We start from the raw sequence: 10812 nt of genomic DNA on the forward strand, positions 1-10812 counted from the left end.
GAGGCACCGTTCCTCCCTTTTGGAATACTTTTCTTCATTCCTGATATTCTTTCTTGGGGTACCTCCTCTCTTAGGCGCGGTCGTATCAATGTTTACTCAGCCGTCCAGGAATTTGCTTGTTTCAAGTAAAATTTCCACGAGTTATCTGTAGATTGCTATCTCATTTCCCTTTTAATTTTTTTCACAAATGTTGCAATGCCTTTCAGACAGAAATAAACAGATTTTTAACACCATCTGATTCTTGGCCAATCGCTCACAGTGCATGTGCTCGCGCCACATTTAAAGGAAAACTAAAGTGCACCAATTACCGCTGTGGCTGTCGCCGCTGGTGGTCATTTTATTAGACATGGTTGGAACGTGGAGCGCTGGCGGATATCTGTACCGGTAGTTATAATCGGTGTTGTTCGACGAGTAGTCAGGCGCATCGCGCATCTGCTCTTTGCTGGCGTGGAATACATTGTAAAACTGTGCCGCTTTTGTTCGGCGACTTCTTTTTCGGCGCTCTTTGGTCATCCCTTGCCCTTGCGCCAATAAACCTTATATTTTATCATCATCGGCGGCTTTGCTTGTACAATTTGCCAGCAAGAGCAGTTGTCGTCACGAAACGGCCTCGATTACTGGTCAAACGTCGAGTGGACGTAGCGTTGCGTGGACAAAAAAAAAAGAAAAAAAAGAAGAGACTGTTAAAGCGTATCGCAAGTACGTAGCTGCTTTACTTGCACACCTCGCTGTAGCAAACACACTTGTCAGTGCCAAATCTTTTCCGACGACTCGTCAAACGGAGAGCATGCGTTACCCTGCGCTGGCTGATAACAAATTGCCGAACCATTTCGAGCATAACCAGCCTATTAGCCACATCTTGCGATATTAAACGCAGTTGTCTGCACAGAACGCGCAGTAATTAAAAAAAAAAACGAGCCACAAAAGGCGCACACAGGAAACGTACAAGAAGACAGGAAACCTTGCTTCCACCACTCGCGCAGCTGTCAACTATAGAAAACTTCGGCTCAAGTTGCCTGTAACTCACTTCACAAGTAAACAAATGAACTAGGTTTCTGTGTGCGTCTCTTCTTGGCTGGCTTTTTCTTAATGCAATGCACCAACTAGTCCAGCAACGTGGTTTACGCACAGTAAGCAGTTTTGTGCTGGCGTGCCAAAAATTGTGATTTTTTTTTTGCATCCACTGAATATTTTTTCTGTACGTCTTGTTTGTGAAACACAGTTTTCCACGCGAAATCTATTCTGAAGGCTGTTCAAAGAGAGAGTAAACATTACACCATGTAAACACACTGCTTAAACAAAGTAATCATGCACCCGTTCGCGCTATCTGAGCACTTTCATTCACTGCGAACAAGATCAAGTGACGTGAAGAGTGTTGATATTGCCTAGGAGTCAAGGTTCGTCTCACTCGAAGAGGTCAGAAGAGCGCTTTTGTTGCCCTCCAGGCACACGAGCGCCCACTGCAGGTTCATCGGTATATAGGCTGTGAAAGCAGGTGAACGTCCGAGCGAGCAAATACCGTGCCAATTCCTGACGCTGTGGTGGATTTTCGAAGGAGTCGCAGAGAACATGCGAAATGTTCTTTTGAATACAGCGCCCGAGGCACTTTGGGTCCATCTGTGTCTTCTGTGCAGCAGCAAGCTCAACACTCGATTCCCGCGGCCGATCTCTGCACCTGTCTTTCAATAAACATATATTTCTTTATCTTTTTCTCTCTCATTGCATCACACACACACGCTGCTCCATGCTGACCTACGTATATGTTTGGAAACAATGTCACATGTCGCTAGCGGATTCGCCTGCACGCCTTCTGTTCGACACGAAGTTGTGATGGACCCTGTACGCGAGGCTTGATGCGCGGGTCCATCGCCACTACGCAGCGGGGCTCTACATGGAGGCGACGTTCACCCAAGGCGCCCAGGTGCCGTTGTGGTACTGTGGGTAGGACCTCGGGTCTGCGGGCTTGTTGCGTGGCGCCACCGACGTGATTGCGTAGCTCGCGAGCTTCCGAATTAGCACGGACAGCAGCTGCAAAGAGTGAAGCGCACCAGGCCGGTTATATTAAACCAAGTTGCGCAAACACTGACAACGTCGGACGCACATACAACGAAAGCGTTTTACTTAGACTGCTCCGAGAGGTTGTTGGTCCTTCGATCAAGATTTATACGCCACCTAAAAGCGGTGTGTAATTTGTGTCCCGAACAAAGTTCCACGAGCGCTCACCTACCCAATACTTAGATGATGGTTTGCTGCAACTGTGGGCATTAAGGATGATGCAACATAACTTATTTGGCAGAATATCATGACGTATGCAGTAATCAAGGAACGCAGAATACAATGTCCCATCGTCAACACTTAAATACCTGTGTTAATTTACTATCTTGTTCGCAACGGCCTATTGCGAAATGTTAGTGGCGGTTCACTTTTCCGAAGTGAATCAGATATTTGCGTGTCTTATGTATACGCACACAAATTCTATTTTTCCTTATTAGTCGATGTTTTTTTGACAAGCCAATTACATGCGTCGCTCAAGAGAATAAACGTGTTCTATGCAAAATGAGGTCCACTGTTAAAGGAAGAGATGATTAGAATTGAGCGCAATATAAGTTATGCATTTCAACTTTTACGGAAAAAAAATGACCTATATGAATCGTTAGACAAGCACACGTGTAAATTATTATTTTGCTGGCGTTGCGTACGTGCCGTAAGCACTTCGGTGAGGTAAATTTATAAAAAAAAGCGCGTTCGCAAGTAACTACTTCGGTTGAAAAAACGGTTTTGGCTTTATTTCTTGATGCGTAATATTCGCAAATGTTGGTGAAAGTGTGCAAGAAAGTATTTTTCATTTGCTGCATTGTTCTTCTCAGTTTTCACAAATTTCCAAGAAATTTGAGTAGCCACAGAGAATATTTGTGTACTCAGTTGCAAAACTTGTGCAAGATAATATGTCGGAAGATATACGAATGCGTGATCGTCAGTACTGAGTTATCTTTGCGAATGAACACTAACCACGTCGCTCTTTCAAGTTCAATTTTGCGACAAGACGATAGGATTTGTTTTTGTAATGGGACTCAAATGTGTGTGCTTGTTTTCCGTCTACCCGACGCCGACGTGCGCACATGAGAAGAGGTGCGACGACACTTGTACAAACTGCCGCTTATTTGTATACCTCTCGGTTGTCGGGTGCCAGATTGTGCATCTCGCAAGGGTCCTTGGACAGGTCGAACAGGTAGGGCGGATCGCCGCCCACGAAGTTGGAGCTCTCCTGCGGGCCGCAGGTGAGCGTGGCCCTCTGGCGCCACTGGCTGGGAAAGAGGAACGCGCCCGTGTTGTAGAAGTCCCTCAACACGCGGGCCGCCTTAGACTGGGCCATCAGGCGGTCCAGGTCCGCGTAGGGCCGAGAGCCGCCGGGCGTCAGGAACCGCTGGTCGTAGAGTCCATGCGCCGAGACGCCCAGCACCAGCTTGTAGTCGCGGTAGCGCAGTGCCGCCGTGTCGCCCACGGGGTCGATGTTGTAGAGCAGCTCGACCCGCGGGGAGGGCAGGTCGGCGCACAGCTGCAGCCACATGTCACGGCCGTCGAGGCGCCTCATTTTCGACGGGTCTCCGCCTGGGCGAGATTGCGCAAGCGGCGTGGCTCTGAAAGGTTGGAACCCGCCGTGGTTGCTCAGTGGCTATGGTGTTGGGCTGCTGAGCACGAGGTCGCGGGATCGAATCCCGGCCGCGGCGGCCGCATTTCGATGGGGGCGAAATGCGAAAACACCCGTGTGCTTAGATTTAGGTGCACGTTAAAGAACCCCAGGCGATCGAAATTTCCGGAGTCCCCCACTACGGCGTGCCTCATAATCAGAAAGTGGTTTCGGCACGTAAAACCCCATAATTTTTTTAATCTGAAAGGTTGGACGTCGCGCAGCCGTGCGATTGACCTAAACCCTACAGTTGTCGTACTGTGAAGCGATATGAGAACCGATAGCGACCGTTGCTTGTTTGTTTGTTTACTCGTACGGCCGGTTATAGGCACGTTGAACTGGAGTTTTCCAGATTTGACAGCTGAGCGAGTTGTGGAAACAAAGCGGCAAGGACGCCATAAACATTCACCTTGATTCCTCCTGTGGCTTAACACGTGGCAAAAGTGTCCGAGATGGGGAAATATCGAAGTGCGCATGCTCTGCATACACCTGGACATGTTTTCGATCGAGATAAGGGACCGAAATCACAAATATTTTCGCCCGATAGTGATCTGTGCCACTGGCTGGCTGCCTTCGCTAATACTATACTGCATCAGGATTAATTGGCTGGAGATCGCTGTTACGAAGAATGCTAGTGTAGGAACTTTTCGTTAATACAGATCCAGAAGCGCAAACATTTGCGAGCTCAAGCTCGGTAAAGCTCAGTTCGTAAAGCTTGGAGAAGCGATGAGGCGCATAGGTCCTTGTGGCTTGGAATGGCGCCGCACTTTTTTTTTTTCGAATCCATAATGGCCGGTGTCGGCGACGCTGGGGGTATGAAAGAAAAAGTAGCGCTTTTTGGCTGGTGCAAGGTGCCTATACAATGTACTAAAACCAGGATTTATTAACTTCCACTAGCTTGTGCAAATATATGTCCTACAGGATAGTGGCTAGCCGGGCTTGTTGCTACGAAGACGTACTTGAGCAAACAGCGCAAGAAGGGGACACAGAAAAGGGGCATACGACACAGGCGCTGAATTCCAACAAATATGTTTATTGCGCGAGCGCGGTATATATAAGCAGAGAAGCATGAGTGAAAACGGCGGGATTAACATGAAAAGAATGACTTGAGGTTGCAGGTGGGCGGAGATGTGTTAAATTTGCAGATACGAGAGTTCCTTGTCTAATAACGGGATGGATAGTGAGCTCGTGCATGATGGTCCATGTTGGAGGATGGCAAATGCCTCGATAATTTCACGCGTGCGCTGGTCAGCGCACATTTGAATGACAACAAGGACTTTTCTAAAATTGGGGATGCATTCACACGACCTGCAATGCAGAGTGATATTGCTGCTATATTTTTGTTTTATGTTGTTGGCGTGCTCCCGGAGGTGGTCATTGAGGCATTGCCTCATGTGTTCTACGTAGGAGCGCACGCACTTCAAGGGTATTTCATAAACGGCCTCAGTGATGCATCTGGTGAGGGGCACCTGATGGATCTAGCCGCAACTTTTTTTTTTTGTAGGGAGGGCGTGGGGTAGGCTGTCGTCTCGGTTGACCCTTCCGCATAAGGCGTTCAGCTTTCCTGGGGCTGAAAAAAAAAACAACCGAAACACCCGCCCTTCGTGCAGCCTTCTCCTATCTATTGGACACCTTGTGCACATAGGGAATGACAGCCATTTTCGAAGTATTGATCTCGGTTTTGTGTGTCTTCTTTCTTTGGTGCATTTCCGCTAACATGTCTTCCGCTAGCTGTACCAGGAGGACGCCCGCAAAACTAGCCCGCGAAAGACGCTGCACCTGGCCTTCAAAGGCCATTTCATTCTCGTTTATGCACGATATTTGTTGCGCATTATGGAAGGTGGCGTTTACGATTTCCCTCCTCACTAACCTTCAGTGAACCGATGAAAAAGGCAAGAGGCTTTTTGCTGAGCGCGGTGCATACCTCCAGCATACATGTTATTTCTTGAAAAATAGGAGGAAGTCCAGAAAACGCAAGGTGTTATCCTCCGGTAGCTTCTTTGTGAGCGTGAGAACTTTCGTAGAATCTACAAAGCTATTGTAGACGACTTGTACCACTGAAGCAAGATCGTGTTCAGTGACCTCAATGAAGACAAGGTAGTCGTCGACGTACCAGAACGCCTATTTGGCGTGGGCCGTTGCGAGGTTCTTTTCGATGCCAGGGTCGTAGCGGGCAAGCAATAGGTCACTCGCAGGTGCAAGGCATGAGCCAATGCGCGCTCCTTCGTTTTGGAGGGACATCTTTCCCGCAAGCAGGACCACTGTGGAGCGCAGGTACAGCCTTAGCAAGTCGAGGAACCTGTCCACACTTGTTCCGCACTCGTTTCGGAAGCGTACATCCCCGTATGCCCCAATACCTTTGTTTACTACTTCAAACAGTGGTGAGTGGGGCAACGAGTAATAAAGATCCTTTACACAGATGGGGAATGCTAACATCCCGCCTGTGCTGGGGGAGCTCAAATACTCCGATACAGCTGCTAAGCTGCGTACCAAGAAAGGGTCGTTCATCTCGAAGATGCCAATGCATTTCTGCAGGAAACTAGCAGGCGGCTTCTGCCAAGCACCTCGTTCTGACACAATCACTCTGAACGAGCAGTCGGGCTTGTGCGTTCTTCCTTAGAAAAAGGCTTCAAGGTTCTATCCACCTCAATTTTTGATCGCTGCAACAAGCTTTTCTAGTCCGGCTTTTTCGCAGGTCATCATTACTTCTTGCTTCGCCCTACTTGGAAGCTTCCCTTCAACTACATGAAAATGGGCTCTAATGGCTGCCTTAGCTTTTTCCTTGTAAACGTACAAAGGCATGACGGCGAAGTCGCCTTCCTTGTCGGATACAAGTAGCTTCAGCTACGCCTTCCTGATGGTAATAGCCAGTTGCGCGGGTTTAACACGTCGATCTATTTTGGATCGACGTGAAAAGTCACCGTCATCCAGAAGCACGCTGACCAGCGCAAGCGTGAAATTATCGAGGCATTTGCCATCATCCAACGTGTTCTTTCATACATCAGCTCACCATCCATCCAGTTATTAGTAAAGGAAATCTCGTATCTGCAAATTTAACACGTCTCCAATCACCTGCAAGCTGAAGTCATTCTTGTCATGTTTATCAGACCGTTTACGTTTACGATATTTAGCTTTTTTTCAGATCTCATGTTCCGTAAAATTTTGTGGTTGACTGTGCATTGTCGCAAAAAAGGGTAGCGGAACGGGTCGTAGCTCTCTTTCTTATCTTCGATGACATGAAAGGCTGTTAGAATTTCGCTAGCAGGTTCTAGGCATGTTCTGAAGATTTGTTTATTGCATGGACGTTTGTCTTTGATAAAAAAAAATACATGTCATGCCAGAAATTATTAAAAAAGAAACGACTCACTGCAGAGTCTCTGTGGGTATGGCGTTCTGCTGCTGAGCACTAGGACGCGGGTTCGTTTCTCGGTCTCGGCGGCAACATTACGATGGAGGCGATTTGCAAGAATGCTCGTGTACTTAGATACAGGTGCGTTTTAAGAAACTAAAGGTGGTGAAATTTGGCCCGGAGGCTTCCAATATAGCGTCTCCACAGCCGTCTGTGCATTTTTATTACGTTAGACCCCACAATTTTTGAAGGTATATATGATACGGATAGAAAACGTAGCGGCTTTCATCGCTAGCATGAAGGAAAAGTGGCTTCGTCTGAAGACTAAAAGCAATGGGAGTCGTGCTAGTAGCATCTCAAGAAGTCGGCCCGCCAAACTTTGGTCACTTTATGGCGAGTTGTGTCAGCAAAGATCAGAATATAGTAGAAAACACTGAACAAAGTCGCTGGCGCCAATGTTACTGGGTCTAAATAACCTTGAGTGGCGCGTGCTCTTGATGTGCCGCACTGTGAGCAAATATTCGTCAAAGTTGAAAAATGAAAACCGAGATTAACACACCCAACAAAAGCAACTGTTAGCAGGCGCCCTACCATCCGTGGTTGTTCAGTCGAAACATACTAGGAAAGCGCATGTGCGATTCAATTACGGACGTTGCACCAATAATGCCGTCTTGGTATTGGTAATTTGACGCATGTGGGCGTGTACCTTTCTCATCTGCTCCACAAGAAAAGTCCCATGCTTCCACTTTATTTTTGTGTGTTTGCCGCCACCAATGGTTCATGTAGTGCACTGTGTTTGGTGACAAACATGTTTTTCTCATGCCGGGATTATAATCTGATTGCTGCTCCAGCACAACATAGAAGTCTAAATTCGGCCACGGTGTTATGTTGAGCAGCCCTGAGTCACACGAAAGCGTAGTTTACACAAAGACAATGACTACAAAAGAATCGAGAGCTGGAGGAGCTGGCACATTCAGGGAAGCTTGTAACTGCACACAAAGGACAAAGGAAGATGAAACACACAACGCGGGCACTGTGTCGTGATTTCCACCGCCCTTTGTCCTTTGCGTGGTGTTACAAGTTTTCCAAGAGGACAGTGACGAAGAGTTGAAAACAAGTACCGGCGGCCCGGTAGAGCGTGGGAAGCCAGTCGACGATGTGCATGAGCTGGTGTGAGACCCTGCGATTACGGGTGACTAGGGGCGACCAGAGGAACGCGGCTGCCCGCGTGGCCCCTTCCCACAGGGTGCCCTTGGCGCCCCGTAGCGGCCAGTTGAAGCCACGGCTGGCGTGTAGTCCCCAGGGCAAGCCTCCGTTGTCGCTGCTGAACACTATAACCGAGTTGTCCAGCATGCGCTCCTGCTGCAGAGCCTCAAGGACGTCGCCCACGGACTGGTCCATCGCGTCCACCATCCCTGCACAGATTGTTCCGCGCTGACCAATGAGAGACGTGCGAGTTTGGAGGACGTAGAGAGGTACAAATACTTTAATACAGTTAAAACTCGATCTAACGAAACCAGATTTTATCAAGTTCCCGCTCCAATGAAGAAATTTCCATTCCCCGGCAAGCACCCATAAGGTTCCACGGTGTCATCAACCCAAATTGACGAAACTAGCTTGCATTAAGCGCGATTTAACGAAGCTTCTCTAGAAATAAATGAGTAAAAAAAGATGTGATTTGTTTCTAATTTTGACGCAGACGGGCTTTTCTTCGAGCGTGCGCTCTAACGCTGTCGCGTTAATACATCTGGCCACCCTATTCAAGGCTCTAGCTTTATTTTGACGAGGCTGCACGCCGCACCCATGCGCGCAACAACGGACTCAGCAGTCGCTAGCATTTCGAGGCTGAGGAGGCGGCCATCGCTTTAGCCGCCACCTCGACCAACGCCAGCGTCATACTCTCCGACTCCAAGCACGCCATCTCCAATTTCGCCCGAGGTCTCGTCTCGCCTTCCACCTTACGGCTCCTTCGCCCACTTCTACTGGAGGACGAGCCGTGTCACGTTGAACTGGTCTGGGTCCCCGCCCACTCGGGTCACCCCGGCAACGAGTCGGCTCACCAACACGCTCGAGGATTCGTCGACCGAGCGGTGGGCCCCTCCGCGTTGGACGCCCCGGTGCCGGAGCGCCTGGTCACCTACCACGACATTACCCAGCACTATCGCCTCGAACGGTACGCCTACCCACCTCCACATGGCAGTCTTCCCAAGCGGTCCGAGATCGCCTGGCGTCGCCTCCAGACCCGCACCTTTCCGTGCCCCCTAGTGTATTCGCACATCCACCCTGGTGTCATTGATCCAAGCTGCTGCCTGTGCGGCGACGTTGCCTCCTTGAACCACATCCTCTGGGGCTGCCCGGAAGATCCCCCGCCCGCCGACCTCGTCTCGCCACCCCCCACCGACGAACAATGGGAGGCTCTTCTCTCCAGCACCGACCGAGACATCCAAACACGGGTCCTGGCACGAGCTGAAGACTCCATCATGAAGCACAACCTGGAAGCCTACGTAGCTTAGCCTCCCTTATCCCTTACCCCTTCTAATAATAAAGTTGACACTCACTCACTCACTCACTCGCTAGCATTCTTTATGTACCAGGGGCGGCAGTAGCTGGGCCGCCCTCGCGGACTTTTTACACGCGCAGGCGTGGGTCAGCAGCAAATACAATGCCGTGGTACCGACGTCATTCATAGACTTAAGTATGAGAGCAGAGTTTGCATCGCTGTTAGTAAGTAAGCCAGCTCTTTATTAGTCAAGTGGGCTTTATACGTATATGTGTTCTTTGTTGTGGTAGAAGGAAAAATCCCTGCAAAGTGTACACGCAGTTGAATTTTTTTTTTCAATCAAGCATAGCAGCTACGGAAAACTGAGTTCTTGAAATACTCGTGCGATACGCGTTGTTGATGCTCGCTTGAATAAATGTATAATAAGGAAGCTCCGACAACTTCTTTTGAGAATATATGTATAAAAAAGACCAAAGGTGCCCCTACCATAAGGACTCTAAACCCTGGTTGTAGGTTTTGTTATAAGCACGTACAGTCGATTAACGCCCATCTTACCTGCGTATATCGTTCGATTCTTTTCCCCAATGTACGGGAATTTGTCGACGTTCTCGCTTGGCGCCTGGAGTTCTACTGGTGAGCCTCCATGAGGTGCTTGGTAACACAGGGAGAGGAAGAACGGCTGGTGAAAGCAAGAATAGCATTTCACATTTTCTGAAGCAGTAACATAGCATTTGCGCTTTACAAAGTAGAGGATTGGAGACATCGTGGAGGAAAGAAATGCTACGGAGCCCTTTGGTTGCAATTCAAGGGGTTGTCGTCGTCGTTACCCTGATGACATTACCCTGCTTACCTTTCACTGCGTGCATCTTGCCCTGTCATGTGCCGAGTTCTCACTGATTTCATGGTGTGACAATTTTTTACTGCTTCCTCAATCTTTCCAACGTTATAATTCCGAATATCGCTTACTTTCTCCTGCTTTATCAGCTTTGACAGTTTAGCGAATTCTATCCGATTTCTTTAGGTACACACTTCCATGCTTTGCCGTTTCGTCATTAGGTCGTTGTTGCTTGGGAGAGCTTATACCTACTGGTTGTATTGGCGCCCCTTGCCTCCCACTTCATTTTCTCCTTCTGAAATCAGCCTAGTTACAGTTTCAGCGAGTACCCAAAGGGTACTGGGTGGTGAAGTTATAATTTTAGTTGCATCTGACTTTAGGCTTGAGAAACCAGCGTTCATACCAACTTGATTCTTCTATTGAACCGTTTCCCTGACTTC

The 10812-nt window shown here is 48.6% G+C and overlaps 1 protein-coding gene across 1 annotated transcript in view; it reads right to left on the reverse strand.

Annotated features, from left to right (window-relative positions):
- Positions 1 to 1125: 1125 nt before the first annotated feature.
- LOC135897679 (arylsulfatase B-like) overlaps positions 1126 to 10812 on the reverse strand; it is a 26608-nt gene continuing 16921 nt past the window's right edge. The window contains exons 7-10 of the mRNA XM_070531747.1: positions 10093 to 10216; positions 8159 to 8452; positions 3170 to 3609; positions 1126 to 2028 (exon numbers count right to left, since the gene is read on the reverse strand). Of these exons, the coding sequence (XP_070387848.1) occupies positions 1888 to 2028; positions 3170 to 3609; positions 8159 to 8452; positions 10093 to 10216 (999 nt within the window). The 3' untranslated portion in view covers positions 1126 to 1887. The remainder of the gene's footprint in view (positions 2029 to 3169; positions 3610 to 8158; positions 8453 to 10092; positions 10217 to 10812) is intronic.

Source organism: Dermacentor albipictus, chromosome 1 (assembly GCF_038994185.2).
Source record: "Dermacentor albipictus isolate Rhodes 1998 colony chromosome 1, USDA_Dalb.pri_finalv2, whole genome shotgun sequence".
NCBI lineage: Eukaryota > Metazoa > Arthropoda > Arachnida > Ixodida > Ixodidae > Dermacentor > Dermacentor albipictus.